General features: G+C 46.8%; 1 protein-coding gene across 8 annotated transcripts in view; it reads right to left on the bottom strand.

The window, feature by feature from the left end:
* The window catches only part of SORL1 (sortilin related receptor 1), a 218,321-nt gene that overhangs the window by 26,837 nt on the left and 166,705 nt on the right, over nucleotides 1-24,779 (bottom strand). For all 8 annotated transcript variants that reach the window (XR_002335694.1, XM_021063014.1, XM_021063011.1 and 5 more), the window contains 10 exons: nucleotides 24,173-24,298; nucleotides 20,818-20,925; nucleotides 19,610-19,741; nucleotides 18,322-18,453; nucleotides 17,539-17,673; nucleotides 16,638-16,793; nucleotides 9,924-10,073; nucleotides 5,041-5,172; nucleotides 3,756-3,882; nucleotides 2,815-2,984 (listed from right to left, as the gene is read on the bottom strand). Coding sequence is in view for 7 of the 8 variants with exons in the window: in XM_021063014.1 (XP_020918673.1) it covers nucleotides 2,815-2,984; nucleotides 3,756-3,882; nucleotides 5,041-5,172; nucleotides 9,924-10,073; nucleotides 16,638-16,793; nucleotides 17,539-17,673; nucleotides 18,322-18,453; nucleotides 19,610-19,741; nucleotides 20,818-20,925; nucleotides 24,173-24,298 (1,368 nt within the window). In the remaining variant the exon portion in view is untranslated. The remainder of the gene's footprint in view (nucleotides 1-2,814; nucleotides 2,985-3,755; nucleotides 3,883-5,040; nucleotides 5,173-9,923; nucleotides 10,074-16,637; nucleotides 16,794-17,538; nucleotides 17,674-18,321; nucleotides 18,454-19,609; nucleotides 19,742-20,817; nucleotides 20,926-24,172; nucleotides 24,299-24,779) is intronic.

The following is a 24,779-nucleotide window of genomic DNA, read 5'->3' as shown; positions in this document are numbered from 1 at the left end:
TGCTGTGGCTCTGGGCTAGGCTGGCGGCTACAGCTCCGATTGGACCCCTAGCCTGGGAACCTCCATATGCTGTGGGTGCAGTCCTAAAAAGACACACACACACACAAAAAGAAAAAAAAAACCAGACCAGCCAACACCTTGACCTTGTGCTCCTAGCCTCCAGAACTGTGAAAAGTGTCTGTGGTTTAGGCCACCCAGTCTGGGGTACATGGTGATGGCAGCCGCAACAGGTGAATATGACGAATATTCATCCAAAATCCACGGCCTTGCAAGCCCTTCCAGGGCATGAGCTGCGTCGTATTCACCCCTGAACCTCTAACGTCTAATCTAATTCCTGAGCAACAGCAAGGGCTCAGCTACTCTCTGTGGGAAGAAGACCAAGGAATGGGCTACTTCAAAGATGGATTCTTTTAGCGCTTAGTTCACCCCATCCACGTGCCCCAAAGAAGGTGTGTGCCCCAGGCCCTGCAGCTCTCTGTGCCTGCACCTGGACCTGACCTCCCGTGTGGGCCCTTGAGGCACGTATGCATTCTGTCCAGGATCTGGGGACAGTAACCTTCTCTATTTCAATTTTCATGGTGGGCTTTTCTCTGATACCCCAGGGCTCTACTAAACAAATATTACTTTAACAAAGTCAGAACGCATATGTTCTTTTTGGTTTGTTTTATTTAGCACTTCCTTAATGTCTTTTAAAAAAATTTTTTTTTTTTTTTTTTTTTTTTTTACCTTTTTAGGGCTGCAGGTGTGGGATACGCACATTCCCAGGCTAGGGGTTTGAGTCTGAGCTACAAGTGCCAGCCTACACCACAACCACAGCTACGCGAGATCCAAGCCGCACCTGTGACCTACACCACAGCTCATGGCAACACCGATCCCCACTGAGCAAGGCCAGGGATCAAACCCCTGTCGGCATGGATACTAGTCAGGTTCATTACCACTGAGCCACGATGGGAACTCCCATTTGTACCCTTTTTTTAGAGTCCACGTATAAGTGATATCATATAATATTTGTCTTTCCCCGTCTGACTGACTTCACTCAGTAAGCACTTCCTTACTTTCTGGCACTAGCAGGTGCCCCAGGCTCATCTTAGAGATCTCCTGCCCCAAGCCTGGACTCAACTTATTTCTTCAAGGAGTCCTGTGTCTTTTTATTAAAAAATGGCATTAGAAATCTGGACCTGACTAATAGGTATGCTCATTGCTACTGAAGTTTTTCCAGGTCTTTTCAGCTGACAAAGCAAGGAAATGCATGCATGAATACTAACCTGTGCGTATATATAAATATTTTATGTGTAGCCATCTGCCTGCACATTAAGACAAACAGGAGTTCATATTAACATCTCCAAGTGTAAACAGGGCTCTGATGGCAGCTACAAATGAAAAGATCACAAAACCTTGGGAGCAAAAATCACGGGAATAAGGTCACCCAATGTCAACTACTGTGGAGGGAGTAGGAAGTAGGAAACTCGAGGACACATGAGTTTGGGTAACTCTCCTTAAAATGTACCCACAATACTTCTGACACACCTGGTATGTTAAAGATCATCTCCTAAGTACCAAATACTGGGAAATACCTAGAGACGGAAGGTAGAGGCAGAAACTAGTTGAGGAATGTGAGAGAGGACAATGGTGGGCAGCAGCTGAAATTAACTTCCTGAGGTAAAAAAGCATTACGTGTGGTCATCATTTTGCAACTATACTGAGTCACTGGGTTGTGCACCTGGAACCAACAATGGTGTTGTACATCAATTACACTTCAATTTTTTAAAAAATGGGCTCTATTACATATAAAATAGATAAAACAAAAGGACCTACGGTGTAGCACAGGTATCTATACACAAAATTTTATAATAATCTATAAGGGAAAAGAATCTGGAAAGGTTGTGTGTGTGTGTGTGTGTGTGTGTGTGTGTGTGTAATTGAATCACTGTGTTGTGCACCTGAAACACAATGCTGTAAATCAACTACACTTCAGTTTAAAAAATAAAGTTGAGGAGTTCCTGTCGTGGCGCAGCAAAAACGAATCCGACTAGGAACCATGAGGTTGTGGGTTCGATCCCTGGCCTCGATCCGGGTGGGTTAAGGATCCGGCGTGACTGTGAGCAGTGGTGTAGGTCACAGGCGCGGCTCAGACCCTGGGTTGCTGTGGCTCTGGTGTAGGCTGGCAGCTACAGCTCCGTTTGGACCCCTAGCCTGGGAACCTCCATATGCTGTGGGTGTGGCCCTAAAAAGACAAGAAATAAATAAATAAATAAAGTTGAAAGGAGAAAAAAAATTGTATTAAGACATAGAAAACAAACTTATGGTTATCAAAGGGAAAGGGGTAAATGAGGAGTCTGGATTAACAGGTACTACTATATATATAATACACAAACAATAAGGACCCACTGTATAGCACAGGGAACTATATTCAACATCTTATAATAACCTATAATCTGAGAAGCTCCAGTTGTGGCTCAGCGGGTTAAGAACCCGACGAGTATCCATGAGGATGTGGGTTTGACTCCTGGCTTCACTCAGTGGGTTAAAGGATCTGGTGTTGCTGTGAGCTACCGTGTAGGCTGCAAATGCAGCTTGGATCCCGCGTTGCTGTGGCTGTGGTGGTGGCCAGCAGCTGCAGCTCTGATTTGACCCCTAGCCTGGGAACTTCCATATGCCAAAGGTACAGTCCTTTAAAAAAAAAATTAGCTACATATTTCTATACACAGGAGGCATGTGTAGTGATGTTCCCACACTCCTGAGTACACTGGGAAGCTCTCTGAAAACCCCACACAAAATCTTGGGTCTGCCATGAAAATAAGCTATAGCACTTACATCCTTCTGGAGTCCGCAGGGTCACAAAGTCGTTGGTGCTGTGCACCTTGCTCAGACACTGGACCTGGACTTTGACCTGATACGTGGTGTCTGGCTTCAAGACTTTCAATACTGTGCTGGTTTTATTGCTGTGGGTCTCCAGAATCTTCCACATGCTCTCTCCAACCACCCTGGCCAAACAGAACAGAGAGACCATCACATCAAAGCAGCATGTGCTGCTGTTCAATAATTAAAAGATTAAGTATTAATGAGTAAAAAATTTTAAATTAAATAGTAATTTTTATAATTAAAAAAAAAAAATAGTAGCTCCCGCTGTGGTGCAGCAGGTTGAGGATCCGATGTTATCTCTGTGGCGGTGTGGGTTTGATCCCTTGACCAGCGCTGCGGGTTAAGGACCTGGCATTGGTGTGGCGTTGGTCACAGCTGCAGCTCAGATTTGACCCGTGGCCCAGGCCCTTCCATATGCCATGGCTGCAGCCTTAAAAAAAAAAAAATCATAATAAATAAAACACAAGGAGTTCCCATCGTGGCTCAGTGGTTAGCAAATCAGACTAGGAACCATGAGGTTGCGAGTTTGATCCCTGGCCTTGCTCAGTGGATTGGGGATCCAGCGTTGCTGTGAGCTGTGGTGTAGGTTGCAGACGCGGCTCGGATCCTGAGTTGCTGTGGCTCTGGCGTAGGCCAGCGGCTACAGCTCTGATTCGACCCCTAGCCTGGGAACCTCCATATGCCGCAGGAGTGGCCCAAGAAATGGCAAAAAGACTAAATAAATAAATAAATAAAACACAATAACCTTTTAGAATTTGGTGGCTGGGATCTCTGAATAAATAAATCAATACAGCATCAAGAAAGAGCTACTCTGTGCAAGCCACAGAATTTATGGAACATCTGGAGGCAATACAAACATCATTCTCTTCTCCTGTGGCAAAGATGGGACCCACCTGTAGTAGACATTATATACACAAGAAGCAGAGGGCATTTTCTTGGGCTTCAGCCAGGTCAGAGTTATATCCCCGGAGAAGTCAGCTGTCCACTGAAGGTTCTGTATTTTGTATACATTCAATTCCTCTAGAGGGAGAAAGGGGAAAAAAAGAACATGATATTTTACAAATCCTTGGATTTCAAAGGACCCCAGAGGTTCTTTGATGTCAGGTAGACTTTCTGTGATCTAGATTATCAGGCCACAGTCCTCATCTTAAGACACCCCAGAAAAAAAGTTCAAACCTTCCTATACATCCTTGCCTAGGGTCTCCTAAACTTCCCATCATGATTTTTTCATTACTTTTCTTTCCTGCCTCTCAGGGCCACACCTGCAGCATATGTCAGCTCCCAGGCTAAGGGCTGAATTGGAGCTGCAGTTGCTGGCCTACATCACAGCCACAGCAACACCAGATCTGAGCCAAATCTGTGACCTACACTGTAGCTTGCAGCAACACTGCTTCCTTAACCCACTGATCGAGGCCAGAGATGAGACTCACATCCTCATGGATACTAGTCGGGGGTTCTTAACCTGCTGAGCCACAAGAGGAACTCCTTTCCTTGCATCTTATCTCCTTATCTGCACTGATTTAAGACTGTTTCTCAACAGAGGATGCTACAAATGCAAGGACAACGTCATGGCAAGATCCAATACTGACACAGACTGAATGTTTTCGTCCCCCAAAATCCATACACTGAAACCTCAGACCCAGTGATGGAAGTAGGAGGTGGGGGCCTTGGGAGGTGATTACGTCATAAGGATGGAGCCCTCGTGAATGAGATCAGTGTCCTTATAAAAGAGACCCCAGGGCTCCCTCGCCCTCTGCACTGTGGGAAGACAGGAAAGACGCAGGTGGAGAGCCCTCAGCAGACACTGCTGGTCCTTTGAGCTTGGATTGTCCAGACCCCAGAATTGTGAGAAGCCAGCTTCCGTTGTGTCTAAGCACCCAGGGTGTGGGATTCAAAACGATGACAATGTGCCTTCCAAACAGAAGGACGGTGTCAACCCCACAGCCTGAGGCTCTGCAGGAGCAACGTGTGGGTTAACATGATGAGGAAGGTGCATGAAAACCCACCTAAGACCAGCATCTCCCAACGAGGGGTGAGGTGAGCTGGAGCCCATGTCAGAAGCAGGACCTGGAGCTCCAGCAGTGGGCAAAAAGCTTCTCATTTGCAGACTAAGCAACCGCTTAAAGGGTCCCGCCTGGACACACAGGCCAGGTGGGAGGGAGCCCAGGCAGCACTCACCACTACAGTTGCGCTCATCGCTCTCATCCGAGCAGTCCAGGAAGCCGTCACAGCGCTCGGACAGCACGATGCAGGTCTCTCCGTCCTCACACTTGAACTCCCAGCTCGTGCAGGTCAGGGAGCTGCGTGTGGCTGCAACACACGAGGGCCCATGGTCAGTAAAGGTTTCTCCTGTTTAGAAGCGAACTCATCAGCTTCTGCTTCACAAGACCCTCAGAAGCAGGGGAGGGGACCCCATTCTGGCTCGCCATCCCCTCCTCATCTGACACTGACCATGGGAACACGCTTTCAGGAAGGGTAAGAGCTTTGGAGTCAAACTAACTGGGGTTCGAACCCTGCCTCATGTAAGCTCGAGCAAACTGTGTAATACAGGTGTACTTCATTTCATTTCACTCTGCTTCATTACACTTCAAAGGTAATTGCATTTTTTTTTTTTTAAACAGACTGAAGGTTGAGACAACCTTGCACTGAGTGAGTCTATGGGTGCCATTTTTCCAATGGTATCTGCTCATTTTATGTCTCTGTGTCACAGTCTGGTAATTCTCACATTTCAAACTTTCTCATTATCATTATATTTGTTATGTGATTGGTGTGATGGTAATACTGCAAAAAAGATAACTTTCTGAGGGCTCAGACGATGGATAGCATTTTTGAGCAATAGAGCATTTTTAAGTTAGGGTATGGACATGGGTTTTTAGACATAATGCTACTGCACACTTACCAGACTACAATATAGTGTAAACATAACTTTATGTGCACTGGGAAACCAAAAAAATTGGTGCTTCCTTTATTGCGATATGCATATTATTGCACTGGTCTGGAAGGGAATCCACAAAATTTCCAAGGTTATGTCTGCAGCATCCAAGTTCAATTCCATCCCTGGTATATCTACAAGGATCCAGTGAGATCAAGCACCTGGAATAGTGCCTGGCTGACAGCAAGCATCTACAGACTGCAGCTCTTCCTCCCACCTGTCCTGCTCCCATTGTTAGTCTGTGGTCCAGACTGTGGTCCACTGTGATTTCTTCTTTGAGTGAGACTAATAAGGTGAATCACGATAGTAAGAGGCATGTCTACTTTTACGGAGTACTTTTAATGGTTGAGCTTCTCACAGTATTTCCACGGACAATGAAATAATGTAAATAAAGAGCACTGGTAAGTTAATTAAGAGTTAATGCAACTCGTGAGATTTAAACTGCATGAGAGGCTCTGAAAAGGAAGCCATGGCAATGTCATTGCAAATGATCTGAAAAAGAAGAGAATGGCTACAGAAACCAAATTTGCTGCCCCAGGCAAGTCTGGGCTGGGCCCAGGTTCAGACATGTTGGGCCTTCATTAAAGACACTCATGGAGTTCCTGTCGTGGCTCAGTGGTTAACGACCCCAACTAGGAACCATGAGGTTGCGGGTTCGATCCCTGGCCTTGCTCAGTGGGTTGAGGATCTGGCGTTGCCACGAGCTGTGGTGTAGGTTGCAGACATGGCTCGGATTCCGACTTGCTATGTCTCTGGCGTCAGCTGGCATCTACAGCTCCAATTGGACCCCTAGCCTGGGAACCTCTGTATGCCGTGGGAGCAGCCCAAGAAATGGCAAAAAGATAAATAAAATAAAATTAAAATAAAATAAAATAAAATTAAATTAAATTAAAATAAATTAAAATTAAATTAAATTAAAAAAAATAAAAAAATAAAATTAAATTAAAAAAATAAAAAATAAAAATAAAATAAAATAAAAAATAAAAAAAATTAAAAAATAAAATTAAATTAAAAAAATAAAATAAATAAAATAAAATAAATAAATAAAATAAATAAAACAAAATAAAATAAAAGACACTCAGACATACCTGCTCAGCCGTGGACAAGGAAGGGTTATGTCAGAACCCAACCCCACCAATAAAGAGGTTCTATAATTACTCTTCCTTCTCCATATCAAGATGTCCACACCCTCGTCCCTGGGACATGTTAAAGTCTCCTTACAAGGCAAAAGGGACTGTGCAGATGTGACTGAATTTCAGACCCTGACATAGGACTTTAGCCTGGGTTACCCAGGCAGGTCCATCCAACCGCATGGGTCCTTAAAAGCAGAGACCCTTTCCAGGTGTGGTCAAAGATGAGGATGTGAAAGATCAGAGGGACAGAATGGTGCTGGCCTGGAAAACGGAGAGAGGAGGAAAGCAAGGAAATGGATTCTGCCCTGAGCTTCCGGGGGACCCATTCCTGTCCCCATCTTGGCTTCAGGCAGTGAGACCGGCATCAGATTTCTGACCTACAGAACTGCAAGATAACAAATGTGTTCTTTTAGGGCTTTCAATTTGCGGTGATTTGCTACTATGGCTACAGAAAACTAAGAAACCCTTGAACAGGGTATTTGCCCAGACCTAACACTGGGCATTCTACCTTGGTTTCCTATGTTCAAACTGTAATTTCTCCACTGGAACTAAGAATCAGACTCCTGGAGTTCCCGTCGTGACGCAGCAGAAACTAATCTGACTGGGATCCATGAGGACGCAGGTTGGATCCCTGGCCTCGCTCAGTGGGTTAAGGATCTGCCGTTGCCATGAGCTGTGGTGTAGGTTGCAATTGCGGCTTGGATCTGGCATTGCTGTAGCTGTGATGTAGGCCACCTACAGCTCTGATGTGACTCCTAGCCTGGGAACCTCCATATGCCACAGCTGCAGCCCTGAAAAAAAAAAAAAGAATCGGACTCCTCCTCGCTTTTGTTCCCTGCCTAATGCAAATAAATGTACAACAGTGACTCTATCCACGCTAAAAGAAATCCAAACAGACCCCCTAAAGCATGGTGGTTACCCCACGATAGAGAAGCTACAACAGCAGATTTTTCCCAGTAGTCTTCAGGGGAACTACTAAAATGCAGAGATTCCTAGGACCTGCCCCAGACCTAGGGAGGCAGATACTTCACACCAGGCATGTGCTCCAGAGGGAGTCAGGAGAACTGGCCAGCGCTGAGAACTTCTGTTCTAGAACAAGGTAATCCCGTTCTCTCTCTCTCTGAAGGATTGCATCCACTTGTACAAACCATACTTTGAGATGTATGCAGGGGACCTGGACCGTGTTCTCATGAGAGCAACCAGGGTGGTCAAGGGGAACAGGTAAAGGACCCTGGAGGTTGTTCTGGACATGAAAAGATATAGGGGTTGGGAGTGGGAGGCGGGGCAGAATGCTTTAACAATGGTTCTCAACTGATGAGTTTCCTTGTACAAGAAGAATTAAGACTTCTGTGCGTGTTTCTAGGATAGAGGGGCAAAATTCAGTTTTTAAAAAGAATTCTCCAATATAGTCATTCTCAATGGGAGAAGGGAACTAGCAAAACCACTTGGGAGGCTTTTTACAAAGTATAATCCCCTATCTTCTGGAAAATCATTATATCATACAGTTCTGTTATTTGTTGAGCTGAAATTGGTTTGCCTTGGGGTGCTTGGAGCGGGGGGGGGGGAACTCGGTTACATATAAAAACTGCATTAGAATATTTAGAGAAAGTTTGAAAACCACTAGTGGAAAGTCTCAGAAGCTCAAGATGAAATGTATCAAGTCACCCACTCACCCACCTACCGAACCATCCAACCATCTACTTACTCATCCGCCCATCCTCCATCAACCACTCACTCACTCATCTAGCCAACCAGCCAGTCCACTCATTGGTCCACCTGCTCATCCGTCCATCCATCTATCCACCCGCTCATCCAGTGAACTTTTACAGAGGTCCTTCCATGAATCGGGTATTGTTCAGAATTCTAAGCACATGGTGATGTGTGAAACGGACAAAGGACATACCTCATAGAGTTTACTTTCTACTGAGACAGCAGCAAACAAATAAACCAACAGAGAGTAACAAGAACTACAAAGAAACATCAAGTGAGTAACTGTTAAGAGAGAGACGGAGATTTTATACAGGACAGTGGAGGAAGGGGATTATTTTGGAAAATCCCAGGATCTCCATTACAAAATTTCTCCACTTGGAAAGAATGTGGTAAAAATATAATCAAACAATAGCTGAGCAGTAAAGCTGGAGGATGTTTGAGGTTCCTTTATGAAACATGTCTCAGTAGTTTAAAAGGAAGAAAACATAGTTTTTAGAAACTGCGAGTAAGGTTGTCATTCATCTCTGAAAATTCTTAAACTGATTATTAAAACAGATGATAAATGGACACTTAGAACAGAAGGCAGTGGCCTTTGGGGGCCAGCTTCTCCACGAAGAATATGTCACACTAATCTCTTTTTCTTTGTCAACAGGGTTATTCAATTAATGGATTGAGGAAAATGGCAGCTAGAGCACATCTTGATTTTAAGGCCCTTAACCAAGCAACATCCTTATGTATAAGGCAGATCAGAAACAGGCTAAAGAAGCTACTTAAGGAATACCACTAATGAATTAATCTCACCCAGGAGGAAGGTCTTATTTCATTTCCTCTTTGTTAATTATGTTTAATGTTCTTCTTACTGTGTAGTTACTTATCTGGCTCAGATGTTCCTACTATTACTTTGGTAAGTGTTGGCTCCATCTGCCCTGTTATTTTAATGTCCCAAAGGTCTACTTTGCTCATTCTTGTCATGTAAGTGCAGGATTTTATGCTAATCCCCATTTAATAATTTCCCTGTGTTATTTTGGAGTATTCCACCCTGAAAAAACTTTCAACATGGCATGATGAAAAGATTACAATTTTATACAAAAAAAAAAAAAAACGCTAAATAAATGTCCCACTCTGTTACTGACGTGGTGACCCTCTTTGAAGCTTAATTTTCCTATCTCTAAAATGGAAATAATTAATATCAAAATTGGTATCAGGTGAAACAAAGCACAAGCAACAAGACACCATGCTCCCCAGGAGTCTCCCTGCTGGGGAGATGCCCCCCCGAGACTACTCACGACAGTTGGCCTCATCCTGGCCGTCCTGGCAATCCTGGTGGCCATCACAGCGCCTCCAGTTGGGGATACACTTCTTTGGTTGACGGCACTCGAACTCAAATCGGTCACATCGCCCAAGCTGGGTGGGTGTTGAGGCAGCAGTGACATTTGCTAGAAGAAAAGATTTTTCAATTCACTTTTTAGGAGTTCCTGCCATGGCACACGGGGTTAAGAATCCAACTACAGCAGCTCAGGTTCAATCCCTGGCCCAGCACAGTGGGTTAAAGGATCCGGTGTGGCTGCAGCTGCAGCATAGGTTGTAGCCGTGACTTGGATTTTATCCTTGGCCCGGGAACTTCCATATGCTGCAGGGGCGGCCATAAAATTAAAAAAAAAAAATTTCACTTTTTAGTATTCAGGGGCTGGTGTTAATAGCGACCTATTAGGCATGTCAGAGGTTTCGCTGTTTTAGAAATTATGATGGAGACCTCAAGAAAAATGTGAGCTCCAGCTAGGCTGGCAAGTAGCCTAGACACCGGTATCTCACTTTGCTCTCACAGGACCCCAGGTGAAGGAGACAAAAGTGACAAGACTCTGGAAACTGGAAAACAGACAGAAACAGGGGTGAGTGACCCCAGATTCCAGAGGAGATTGGACCCTATCCTAAGCTGTCAGAGGAGAAAGCTAAGATCCAACAAGAGCGACATCCCAGAATCCTGAAGAAGATGCAAGACAGCATCTCTTACCTGGGAGAGAAGAAGGGGAAAGTTACATGAGAAGCTGACTGAAAGATGCTAAAGCAGCAGCTGGGCTCCCTTCCTCCCCCTGTAATCTACCACGAGAATCTGTGGTCCATCACCCTGAAAGAAGACAGGAGGGCAATTACTTAGAGAGGGTAAAACTAGAAACTCGCACAGAAAAAGCAATCTTAAACCTAAAGCTTGCTCAGTGTGCACATGCTCACCCTCTCCATCAGGAACCCTGGCAGTGAAAACATTATTCTCCAGGCAGAAGGTTGTAAAAAATCTTCTGCAGGGAAACTGACCAGCCTCAGAGACAAACCCCAAAGTAACACAGACCAAGAGCTCCCCCAACAAACAGCCCAAGAACCTTAAAGCTGACAAACCTAACCACATGTACAGAAGTTCTTCGTGTTTTAGTCCCCGAAACACAAGAAGCAACTCAGAATTCTAAGGGGGAGTTTCCGTTGTGGCGCAGTGGTTAAAGAATCCGACTAGGAACCATGAGGTTGCGGGTTCGGTCCCTGCCCTTGCTCAGTGGGTTAACGATCCGGTGATGCCGTGAGCTGTGGTGTGGGTTGCAGAGGCGGCTCGGATCCCGCGTTGCTGTGGCTCTGGCGTAGGCCAGTGGCTACAGCTCTAATTCGACCCCTAGCCTGGGAACCTCCATATGCCGTGGAAGCTGCCCAAGAAAAAAAAAAACAAAAAAAAAAAACAAAAACCAAAAAACAGAATTCTAAGGGAAACCTCTGATATGTAAAACAGAAACCAAGGCAGACCCCCTCTCACCTCAAAAAAGAAATCTGGAGGAAAGAGATTTTGCGAGAAGGGAACTTCAAAATAAATACCCTTAACAGGCTCAGTAAGAGAGAACAGATAATTATCCGGGAAAAAAAGAACAAGCTACCGTAAAAAGCAACAGTACTAAAAATGCTAAATCGTTTACATTTAAAACCACAATGGTTTTAATGAAATGGAGAATTTGGTTGAAAAGTTGGAAGACAGAGTTGAGTAAATCTTGCAGAAAGTAGAAAAAGAAAAGATTAAAGCAGTTTTGTAAAAAGTATTTTAAAAGTAAGAGGACCTTATCAGGAGAGCCAATATATTAATGACAAAGAATTTCAGGAAGAAAAAGAAAATAGATGAAAATTTTCCAAAACAAAAATACATGAGTTTTCAGAACAAAAGAGCCCACTAGGAGTTCCCTGGTGGCCTAGCAGGTTAAGGATCTAGTGCAGTCATTGCTGTGGCACAGGTTCAATCCCCTGCCTGGGAATTTTCACATGCTGCAAGCTTGGCCAAAAAAAAAAAAAAAAAAAAAAAAAAATTATCCATCCCATTGTATAGAATAGGGCCTACAGCCAAGCATAACACTGGGAAATTTCAAAACACTGGTGCTCCCCAGGCAAGAGAAATGAAAACAAAAGTAAACCAATGGGCATCAATCCCACTACTTCTATCATGTTAAGTGAGAGCTCTACCATTTGAGCTAATTTCCCACCTATTAAAAGCAACAAATAACATACAAGGGAACCCCCATAAGGATAACAACTGATCTTTCAGCAGAAACTCTACAAGCCTGAAGGGAGTGGCAAGATGTAATTAAGGTGATGAAGAGGAGGAACCTAGAACCACAAATACCATACCCAGTAAAGCTCTCATTCACATTCTGTGGAGAGATCAAAAGCTTTTCAGACAAGCAAAAGCTAAGAGAACTCAGCACCTCCGGACCTGCTCCACAACAACTATTAAAGGAACTTCTCTAGGCAGAAAAGAAAAAGCCACAATTAAAGACAAGAAAACTTCAAATGAACAAACTCAATGGTAAAGACAAAGATAATATAAAGAAAATCACCCACTGACAAATATGATATCAAAACTAGCAAACATAAGAAAACAAATGCAAAATCTTGAAAATGCACCTGAAAATAAGAGAACCACAACCTAAAGCAAGTCTCTATACACATAGTTGGTTATATCCAAATCTGTGGGAACCACAAACCCAAGAACTATAATGGACCCACACATTTAAAAAAAGAAGAGTAAGAAAAAGAAATCCAAATTCAACACCAAAGATAGTTGGCAATCACAAGAGAAAACAACAAAAGAGGAAGGGAAGAAAAAAAGACACAGAGTAACAATGCAAAACAACTAACAAAATGGCAATAAACACATACTTATCCATAATTACACTGAATGTAAATGGATTAAATGCTCCAAGCAAAAGACACAGACTAGCTGAATGGATATGAAAACAAGACCCATTTATATTCTGTTTACAAGAGAGCCACTTCAGCCCTAAGGATAGATACAGACTAAAAGTGAGGGGGTGGAAGAAAATATTACATGCAAATGGCAGCAAACAAAATCGAGAGTAGCAATACTCATATCAGACAAAACAAGACTTTAAAATAAAGGAAGTCACCAGAGACAAAGAAGGACACTACATAATGATCAAAGGAGCTATCCAAGAAGATATAACAATGGTAAATATATACGCACCTAAAACAGAAGAACCTCAATATAGCAAGCAAGTGCTGACAGCCACAAAAGGAGAAATCGACAGCAACACAGTGATAGCAGGGAACTTTAACACCCCACTTACATCAGTGGACAGATCATCCAGTCAGAAAACAAACAAGGAAACACAGACCTTAAATGACACCACAGACCAGACAGAGTCAACTGGTATATACAGAATATTCCATCCCAAAGCAGCAGAATATACACTCTTCCCAAGTGCACACACAACATTCTCCAGGACAGATCACATCTCGGGCCACAGATCAAGCCTAGGTAAATTTTTTAAAAGCTGAAATTATTTCAAGCATATTCTCCAGCCACAATGCTATGAGAACAGAAATCAACTACAAGAAAAACAAACAAAAACAGCAAAAAGCACAAACTCCTGCATATGAAAGAACCAAACCAAAATCTAGAATTCCAAACCCAGCCCAACTATCAACCAGACAGAACCACACTTTCAGATGTGTGAGACCTCAAATATCCCTCCCCTGAACCCTTTCGCAGGAATTTTCTAGAAAATGGGCTCTACCAAGATGTGAGATTAAACTAAGAACAAAGAGAGAAAAAGGAAATGCAATGCGAGAGCAGTAAAGCAAGGAGCAACCCTCCTGGAACACACGCGCATCCCAGGCAACCCGCACAAACCAAGGCAGAGAAACGCAGGGGACAAAAGCGTTCAATGGAGGCTGTCACCCCTGTGTCCTCGGCCACAGGGCATCGTCATCGTCACCTGACAAGGCTTCCGGAAGGTGTGCTCCACCAAGACAAGGGAGTAAACCAAGAAAAAGCAAGACACAAGGTCCAGGAAACAAGAACCTGAATGAGGAGAAGGGCAAAGCAAATTCCAGACACGCCAGTGATGCCCCAGGCGAAGGAGCAGGCAGCAGGCCTGGAAAGAGTCAGCCAGACAGGAGAAGTCGGACTCTTGGCAGGGACACCTCCAAGGGACATACGGGAGCTGAGAAATCACCTGACTTTGTGGGCATGACACTGAGAGGCTGCCGAAAGCACAAGCAAAAGGTACACAGTAACCTGAGCCAACAAACCACCACAGAAAGCTATGATTAACTTTTGGGATATTGTTTGCCTTCGGCAGTCAGTAATTGGGTTTTCAAAGGGCTTCCCACTCTGCGAAAGCAAGGTGCACGGAGATGAGTGGGGGGAACTGAGGCTGGGGGCCGAGCCAGGCGCATCACGGTGCCTATGCCTGGACAGAAAGGCGGGTTCAGGGCTGAGGGAGGATATAATCAGGCATCAACATGCAGCTTCTTGGAAGATGCATTGAAAAGGAGGGGAACAGGAGGCCAAGAATCCAGTTAGAAGACTTTTCCAGGAGTTCCCCGTCGTGACTCAGTAATGAACAAATCCAACTAGTATCCATGAGGATGCTGGTTGGATCCCTGGCCTCACTCAGGGGGTTAAGGCTCTGGCGTTGCCGTGAGCTGTGGTGTAGGTCACAGATGTGGCTCGGACCTGGCGTTGCTGTGGCTGTGGCGTAGGCTGGCGGCTACAGCTCCGATTCGACCCCTAGCCTAGGAACCTCCATACGCCATGGGTGTAGCCCTAAAAAGACAAAAGAGGACAAAAAAAAAAAAGAAGAAGAAGAAGAAGAAGAAGACTTTTCCAGTGAAGAAGTAAGATTTGAGAGCTAGGCGCCAATTTAACTCTGTACGAACAATGCACATAAAAAAGAAATCATGGAGGCTGAATGGAATCTGCTCATTGAATCAGTCAGAATTTGCTAGAGTCCGTTGATGTCCTGCTTAGAGTTTCTTTTTTAAATTATCAGTTTCTCTTATTCCACTAATCTGCATATACAGCTTTCTGTTACCAAGTTTACTAGCACCTAGGCTTTATGACATTTTAAGGCAAAGTACTCTACACAGAATGCACACTGTTTTTTTTTTTTTTAATTGTGTTAAAGTATAGCTGATTTACAATATTGTATTAATTTCTGCTGTATGGTCTGCTCAGAGTTTCAACAACCAAAAAATCAATTTTGTAAGAAGGATAATCAAGTTACTATACAGAGAGATGGGCCTTGGGGGGAAAGGGCAGCGACAGAAGTTTTTTGTTTGTTTTTTGTTTGTTTGTTTTACAAGTTGTTTTAATTTGTGAAGCACTTATAGGACATCAACTAATCCTCTATCGTGTGGGAGGCACAGTGGGGGATTCAGACTAAAACGCAAGGTCCCCATAATCACTATGGAAAGATTTATACACATGGAATGACCAGGAAGCAATACATGGCTGATCACAGCTAAGAGGCAAAAAAAGGACAATAAGTCAAACGTTCAATGACACTGGAAAAGGGGGTGATCTCAGTTAAAAGACTCAAGGAAAGCTCTGTGGGGGGTGGGACTTGAGAGGAGGAAACAACACCCTTTCTGCCTGAAGGAGGAACCCCAATCTTCAGTCAACCTACGATTCACGTGGGGAGTTCCTGGGCTCCAGGCAGGAATTCCATGTTTAACATCCCCAGGGGATTCCGTGACAGGTGTTTCTCTGCCTCATTTTGGGAAACGCTGATGACAACCTGAGGTTTCTTAACGACGAAACCAGTGCTTCTGTCTGTGCTGATGGACGGTGGGTTGCACAGAGAGGGAAAGGACGGGGATGAGGTCGAGGAGCACAGAGGGGTCTGATAAAGGCAAAAACGATGCCAGAGAAACCTCAGCAGAGAAGAAGCTGGGGCGGCGAGGAGCCCAGCCCGCAGAAGTGAGAAGTAAAGGCAGGCAAGAAGGGGTCAGCTGAAACAGGGCTTGGAAAACAGGATCCAAGGGTTAGGGTCTGTTTTCTGGACAAAACGATAATAGGAAACCAGTGATGATCTTTAAACAGGGAGGAAATGAGATGAAAACAGTCTTAAAAGAGGAAAACCAGACTGCTGACCTAGAAGTTTGCTGAAAAGATGTAAACTATGGCAAGTGGTGACTTATTTTCCTACTCTGAGTTTGAAATGGAAACCTGTTCTGGAAAGGACACAGTTGTGCCTGCAGTTAAGGGCAGGACAGAGGTGTGGGTCTCATGGTTCCCGGGGCCTCTCCAGCAAGATGGTCACTGCACAAACCTCCAGATGCCTTGCTGCGTTCAGCCACTAGATGGCAGTGTTTGCCCTTCTTTTAGTAGGATGACCACCAACTAGCAAGCAGGAGACTTTGGCTCTGTCCCCTAAAGGGACAGACCCTATAATTTGCACTGCAACTTCCTGTGGAGAGGAAGTAGAGGAAAGCCAACCACAGCCAGGGAGGAAAGCAAGGTGGCTGGCCTTTTCTTGCAGGAAGATTAGAGGGCAGTTATAGAGGTGACTTCTGAGTTCCCAGGGGTCTTCTTGCTCTGGAGGTGAGAAGCTTCCTGGCCCCAGAGCCAAGTCCCAGAGGGCAGAGCCCTGCCCCGGCCAGGCTGTACAGGCTCAGGGTGTAGCCTCAAGGGTCCTCTTCTGGTGCCCCTGGACAGGGTCAGCACTCACCAGGGGAGGGGCAGGCTTCCTCGTCTGAGCCGTCGGCACAGTCTCGGTACCCGTCGCACACCCAGCTGTCCATCACACAGGCCCCACTGCTGCAGCGGTAGTAATTGGGCAGACACGTGGAGGGCCCGGGAGTAGGCGAGGGAAGAATGTGTAAGTCTGAGGAAACACCAAGCAAGGAAACCCAATTACAAGAAGCTTGATCTCAGACTAAAACGTGTTGCAAACCTAGTATGATGTCCTGGGCTCAGGTGCAGCAGCCCAGGGAGGCCAGGGTCAGGCACAGCTCTGAACAGTGGCTCATCTAAAAGTCACTTATGGTGAGGCGTAAGAACAGACTACTCTCCCTTCTTTGGAGCAGATTCACTGCAACGATTACATCTGATTTAAGCAAATGTTCGGATGAGTCTGCAGGGGCTTGTGCCAACTTGGGTTGGGGGGGGGGACTCGGAGCGCAGAGGGCAGGTGGGAGAATTAATTCCTGCCGAGGCTAATCATTGCTTTAGTTCGTTCAGCCACACCAGCAAGCCCCTGGCATGTATCACATACACATAAATGTGTGCACCTAGAAAGCAGGTTAAAATGAAGCTGCTGACGAAGAAGGGAGCCCTCGGGTGGGGTCAGAGGCTGCTATTCTAAGGAGAAGCTGTGGCTCTGAAGCCCACACTCAGGGAGCCAGGCTCTAAGGTGCTCACCGTGCCCTGGAAAGGGTAACCCTGGAAATAGGAGAAACGAACCACACCAATTTCACAATGGGAGGGAGAGAGAAAAGAACTTAGAGGGTTCCCCCCATCCGCCCCCACTCCCCCAAAGGTCACTGCTACGCCAGGCACCACAGAGACACAGGTGAGCTGTGTGTGGACAGGCGGGAGGATGCTGGCGTGTGCTGACCCAGGACCCTCACCTCCACAGTCCTTCTCATCAGACCAGTCCCCGCAGTCATTCTCCCTGTCGCATTTCCACCTGTTGGGGATGCAGTGTCCGTTCTCACACTGAAACTGGAAGTAGCGGGAGCAGTTGGGGGCCTCCGTGGGGTTTTCTGGGGGATGAACCATACGGTCAGTTGGTTGTCTGCCCTGCAAGGGGGTAAACACAGAGCTCCAGGGACACACAGGCTCCACGCCCAAGCCCCAGGGTAGCAGGCACAACCCTCCCAGAGAAAGTTAGGGCAGCTTCCTGGGCCCTTTGGAAGCACATCCACAAACTCGGCAAAAGCCCACCTTCCTGGGTCCCAGCTTGCAGCTCTCTGACCCAGGCTCTGACATCTCGCAAATGATACTCGAGTTTCAATACTGACACTTTACCAAGGAATGACCTAATGACTAATGATAACCTGACTGTGACAACGTCTCTATTATACTGTGACATCTTTAACCTTTGGGGGGAGGAGGAAGCACATTCCAAAATATTTACCACAATTCTGCTACCGTATTCCTTGTATATCATGTGCACTTCCCGAAAAGGGAGAGAAATGGAAATGGAATAAACACCCTCAACACCTGCTAGGGGGCAGGTTCCACTTCTACACTCAGTTCCTTACACAGAGATTCAAGAACTGGCAGGAACTCCAGCTGAGGAGGGAGAAGGCTAAGCTGGCGTGGGGGTGGGCCAGTGTCCCTTCTTCACTGCAGGTGCCGGGCACCCCAAAGGTCAGGGACGAGCGGAGGCAGATCCGAGGTCTCCTTACCACAGTTCGCTTCGTCAGAGTCATCCCCGCAGTCATCCATCCCGTCGCATTTCCAGATCAAACTGATGCACACGCCGTTCTGACACTGGAAACTCAACTCATCGCACACCTTGTGGAACTCGGGGTCGTGGGCTAGAGAGGGAGCAAACATCCATAAAATGCAAATTACATCCAGGAAGAGCTCCACACAGTACTGGTGTTTGAAAACAAGAGGAAACAGCAAAGGTCCTCCACTGAGACTGTCCAGCTGAAGAATTCCTCGAGAGCAGGAAGACAGGCCTGGCCCCAGCAATTCAGAATGCAACTGCGTTTGGAGATAAGGTCTTTAAAAGGGTAATTAAGTTAAAATGAAGTCATTAGGGTGAAGCCCTAACTTAACAGGACTGGTGTCCTTATAAGAAGAGTAAAGGAAGGAGTTCCTATCGTGGCTCAGCGGTTAGCGAACCTGACTGGCATCCGTGAGGAAGTGGGTTTGATCCTTGGCCTTGCTCAGGGGGTTAAGGATCCGGCGTGGCCATGAGCTGTTGCGTAGGTCACAGATGCAGCTCGGAACCAGCATTGCTGTGGCGGTGGTGCAGGCTGGCAGCTACACCTCCGACTGGACCCCTAGCCTGTGAACCTCCATATGCCGTGGATGCGGCCCTAAAAAGACAAAAAAAAAAAAAAAAGAAGAGTAAATGAGGACAGACAGGTACAGCAGGAAGGCCATGTAAAGACACAGGAAGAGAAGAGCCGTCTACAAGCCAAGGACCGAAGCCTCAGAGCAGACCAGCCCTGCCGAAAACTTGACCCCCGTTCACAGCCTCTGTTGTCTGGGGTCCTCTGTCACAGCAGCCTTAACTGACTAACACAAGTTCCCCCATGCACAGCGCAGTTTGCGGGGGTGGAGAGCCCCAGCACTGAATGAGACACAGGCCTATCTTGTGGACACACATACAGCAGGGACAGGTGGTGGGGCAGCAAAATGAGGGCACAGGTGCAAAATGGAGATGAGTGCCATGGAGACACCGTGGCAAGGAAAGGGGGACACTCGGGGGAGGGTGGGGAGCAGGAAAGGCCTCTTGGCGAAGGTGACACCCGAGCCAAGATCTTGGCCATCCTCTGAACTCCCTTTTATACATACAACCTACAAGCAGGCTTCCAAGGCAAAGGCGAGTCTTAATAAAGGCAAGGCTGGACACCCCATGGAGACCTGGAGCCTAGATGGAGGCTCATCCCCAGGGCAGCCCACTCCCCCAGTCTCTTCAGGGCCCACAAGTGACCCCCTCCACCCGCTGGCCCCACTCACAGCATCCTGCGAATGCCGCATCCTCATCTGAGCCGTCGCGGCACTGGACGATGCCATCACACACCATGGACTGGAACAGGCACTGCTGGCGGTTCTTACACACGAAGTCCATGAAGCGAGTACAGAGGGGCTCTGAAAGGGTCCGGTGAGGGGAAGAGGCCATGAGCACCTGGGGCTGGGGGCCCGCGAGCCCCAGATGGATGCACCCTAGCCAGACACACGTTCTAGAGACGGTGTGGGGGAGGGGAGGGCACAGGCACCAACCCCGAGAGCTTGCTTTGTGCCCAACCCTGAAGAGCTGAAGTGCTGGACACGGAAGCACATGGTTAAACTCTCAGGATGATATTATGAGAAGTTTTACTGTCCTGTTTTCCAAATGAAGCACAAGTGGTGGCATCATTAAGTGTTTGCTGAGAGCACACGGCTGATGAGGGTGGAGCCAAAACTGAAACCTGGAGCTGCCAGACATCAGAGCCCACGATCTTCACCACTATCCATGTAAGACTGACTTTCTAATGGAGGCAAACGTCTTCTATGAAGGACCAGTGTTCTGGACTGAATTGCACCTGCCCCCAGTTTAGATGTGGACGCCCTAACCCCCTCCCCCGCCCCGGTGTGACCGTACGTGGAGGTAGGGGTCTATGGACATAACCCAGGTTAAGGAAGATGAAGAGGATGGAAGGTCAAGAGGCCTGGCGTTCGTGTCAGAGGCAGCACCAGAGACACTGGCACAGAGAAGACCGGGTGACGACACGGCAAGAAGACGGCCTTCGGACCCAAACGACAGCACCAGCACCTCCCTGGGTCTCTAGCTTGCTGTATCTGCAAAGATGGGCACCACTGACCCTGGACAACCCTTCCAGTCCAAAGAAAACTGGGGATAAAAAGGGTCCATGGGCCTAAAAATGTTACCCCACTGATAATCGGCAACGAATAAAGCAGAAGTAAGTGTCCAGTTTAAAACCATCAGTTGGTTCACAGGACCTACAGCAGTTGAACAATGACAGTCACCAACCGTGACCGGATCCCACAGTCATCTGCCGCAGCGCCCTCCCTGCCACCAGCAGCCTCAGAGCCCGGTCAAGCCTCAGGGGCGCCACAGCTACCACCTAAGCATAAGCGGAGACTGAAGCACCTCAGGGACTCAGTGCCACATATGCTCCTGACTCAAGACCGCCAGGCACTGCCTGAGCCTGGCCGGGACTCACCGCAGTGCTGCTCGTCCGAGCCGTCCCCGCAGTCGTGCAGACCATCGCAGTGCTTGCTGGATGGGATGCAGGTGCCATTGGGGCAGCGGAATCCATTGCACTTCTTCTCTGAAATGTAATCCGAAAAGAAGGATGAGGAAAGAGAGGGGCATGCACATCCATGCGGCAGGGGTATAAACTGTACCATCCCTATAGGGGGCTAGCACAGTTAAAAACGTACACGCTAGGACCCAGCAACGGAGCTCTAGGAAGGGGACGTAACTACACAAGTGAAAAACAATGCAGGTCAAGGTTATTCATCGCCACACTATTTGGAATAGATTGAAAACCACCTGCGTATCCATCAGGAGGGGACCGTATATAAATTACCACAGACAGGAACCCTAGACTGTTACAAAGAGGCTCAGGAAGTACTCTGCAAAAACACGCCCTCAGTACACAGTTCTATGAAACACCAAGGTTCCAAACGACCTGCATAGCACACTACTTGTGTAAAACAGGACCAGAATACACGGTATATTTAAATGTGTACACATGCAGAGAAATACTCTGAAAGGATATACGACAAAGGGCCGATGGGGAAAAAAACATTTACTGTTTGCCTTTAGTACTTTGCCCATTTTGAAGCAGAAGAATGTGCTACCTACTCAAAAAATTATTTTCTTAATAAAAGTAAAAGCCAAGCTTCAAGTGGATGGGAAAAAAGAGGATATGAATCCTGAATATAAACTTTGAGGGGTTTTTTTGTTGTTGTTTTAGCTCCCTGAAATCACTCAATTAACCATCTTAATTCTTAGGAATTCTAAACACAAGCCCTTTTGAAAAAAATCTGTCCCAGGAATGTTAAGAATCTTAGGTTTTGCATGAAGCTTAGACTTCTTAGCACTAGGGCACCCTTTCCTCTGAACAGAGAGCTACTGGACGATATTAGGCTTAAAAAATCATTTCTAGGAGTTCCCGTCGTGGCGCAGTGGTTAACGAATCCGACTAGGAACCATGAGGTTTCGGGTTCAGTCCCTGCCCTTGCTCAGTGGGTTAACGATCCGGCGTTGCCGTGAGCTGTGGTGTAGGTTGCAGACGCGGCTCGGATCCCGAGTTGCTGTGGCTCTGGCGTAGGCGGGTGGCTGCAGCTCCGATTCAACCCCTAGCCTGGGAACCTCCATATGCCGAGGGAGCGGCCCAAGAAATAGCAACAACAACAACAAAAGACAAAAAGACAAAAAAGAAAAAAAAAAATCATTTCTAGCAGGTTCAGTTGCAAACCCACACTTGGCAGAATAGGACCAGGAGGATCCGGGAAAAGCCAAGAAAGTGTGTTTTAATCCTGTAAAACACCACCATTCCTAGGAGAGTGTTCAAAGGACATCAAACAGAAACCGAAAATGAGTGCCATGAGTTGGGGAAATAGTTGGTGTCACTTGGCATGAAAAGGTTTTCTAAGATATAAAGTTTAAATTGCAGGAGACAAATTCCCACTCACTAAAATTAGGGAAGACAACTAAAAAGACAGAATGAAGGGAGGCTTGGGGAAGCAGACACGATGTTACCGATGGAAATCCTTTTGCTATCATCACTTGGAAACGAAATCTGGAAACGAGTCATGGGAAACAATCAGAACCTTTGACCCAGCACTTCTGCATTGAGGACCATGTCCCGGGATGGATCCTGAAGGAAAGCTAAGCCTTCATTTCCAAGGACATGCATCGTAAAACTCAAACTACCCAAATGCCCAACCGGGGCGTGGCTAAGTAAGTTACGTTATAACAGCACCAAGAGAACAGGCATCCACCGTGAGCATGCTAATTAACTGCAGAAAAATATATATGGATACATCTTCGTTTAACATGGTGCCACGAAAGGAGTGGATCAAATGATGACATGCAGACAGTGATGACAAGCCCATGACAACTGGGGATGTGGGGTAGGAAATAATGGAATATAAGTACATTGACCTCTGCCCTTGGTTACCGGCACAAAACTCCTAAAACCTTTACCATTTCCTGAGTGCCGGGAATGCCTTCTGTTCTCATGAAGGAGCTCCTGGACAGTGTGAGGATGGAGGCTGGGCACCAAAAAGCCGGGCCATGATTAGAGGCTTGAGGCTTTCCACCCCTGCCCCCACTCCAGAAAGAAGAGACAGCTGGAAACTGAGCTCGTGATGGATCTTGCCTATGAGATGAAGCCCCCGAAAATCCCCGAAGTGTGTAGCTCAGACGGCTTCCAGGTCGCAGAACACATGGAGGTGCTGCAGGGCCGGGGGAGGGCATGGAAGCACCAGGCCTCTCCCCCATACATGTCCTGGGCATCTCTTCCATCTGGCTGCGCACCTCTGTCCTTTACCAGCCCTTTCCTTCGATAATAAACTGAGAACTGTCAAGCGTGTCCCTGAGTTCCAGGCGCTATTCTAGCACACCATCAAACCCAAGGACGAGGATGCAGGAACCCAGATTTCGAGCTGGTCCATGAAAACATGTGACCACTCAGGACCTGTGACTGGCATCTGAAGTGGGGGACGTCTTATGGGGCTGAGGCCTTTCTCTGGGGCATCTGACCCTACCTTGAGGAAGAGACAGCGTCGGGACTGAGTTAAACTGTAGGTCAGGCTATGTCGGGGGACTGCTTGGTGTGGAAAACACATGTTGGGTGGCCAAGAAGTGTCAGAATATCGTGTGAATATTGAGGCCACAGGAGGGCACAGAGAGTCTTTCCTACAGACATAGGGCAAAAGGGTAAGGATAGAGAACTTTAAATATAGTTGGTGCGAAAGAGCATTTTTTATATCGTGTTTGTGTGGCAGCTGTTTTATGGTTCATTTCTCTAGGAAGGTGACTGACTATCTCAGAATCCTTTTTCAAATCAACTATACTGAAAAAGTTCTACCTTATGAAGGGTAAGCCATTTTCCCAAGGGACCACAACAGAGACCTCTTGGCCATAACGTACGCCATCGATGCAGGAACCAATGGCCAATTGAACGGAGGTTATACAAGCCCACTGAGCAAATCAGTGTGGTGCTTAGGACACAGTAAATGCCCTTAATAAGTGTAGTTATCACTGGATCACTAATGTGACTGCAGTGAGCACTGAGAGGGCGGTCAGCAGGCTTCTATTTCTTTTCTTCAAAGTTGTTACAGACAAGCAGTGAGGCGACCTGCTAGCTCAAGAATTAAGATCACATAACACAGACCCCAACATCACACGGTGAAGCCACACGCAAAGTGTGGGCTCGCTAGTGCTCAGAGGGGGGACTGGGCATAGCAGGATGTGATTCCATCTCCTGGCCCATCTGCTGCCTCTTCTCCTGAACAGCAGACACGGTTGACGCTCCGGGTGGGAGCCAAAGTATTTGCATTTACCGCAGGTGACTGGATCCTCATCCGAACCGTCCTGGCAATCCATGTCACCATCACACGCCCACCGCTGGGGGATGCAGTGCCCGTTGTGACACTGGAAGTTGGAGGCCTCACAGGTGTGATAGATGGCTGTCAGAGAAAAAGAAGAGAGAAACTGTCACTCACCTCTGCCCCCCACCATCAGCTGTCGGGGGCCAACTGGAGAGAAGGCTTACACTGAGTCAAACGTGGGAGCTGGAGTGTCCCTTTCTCCTTGGCCAGCAGGCAGCCACCTGGGACTGCCCTTAAGGTGGAGTGTGGCCCCCTGAATGGGCAGTGGCTTGAGTTCTTGAGTTTATAAATGTTACACAAGCACAGATGTACATGATAAAAAAAAAAAAAAAAATCAGTCGCTTTCACAACCTAAGAGGTAAGGACTATTCCTCTCTGACAGAAAACAGGCTTAGGACCAAGACCAATGGCCAGGTTCACAAAGATAATTAGGTAACAGCACCAGGACTGTCTAGTCCAAAGCCTGTGCTGTCTCCACTCGACCTGGCTACTCTACCTTCTCAGTGATCTCGATTCTGCAGGATAAGGACTCAGGGTACTGGGTTCTAGACCCAGTCCA

This window comes from Sus scrofa, chromosome 9, assembly GCF_000003025.6.
Source record: "Sus scrofa isolate TJ Tabasco breed Duroc chromosome 9, Sscrofa11.1, whole genome shotgun sequence".
In the NCBI taxonomy this organism is placed as follows: Eukaryota; Metazoa; Chordata; class Mammalia; order Artiodactyla; family Suidae; genus Sus; species Sus scrofa.
Note: the sequence above shows the minus strand (reverse complement) of the source record. Positions and strands in the feature narration are given on the sequence as shown.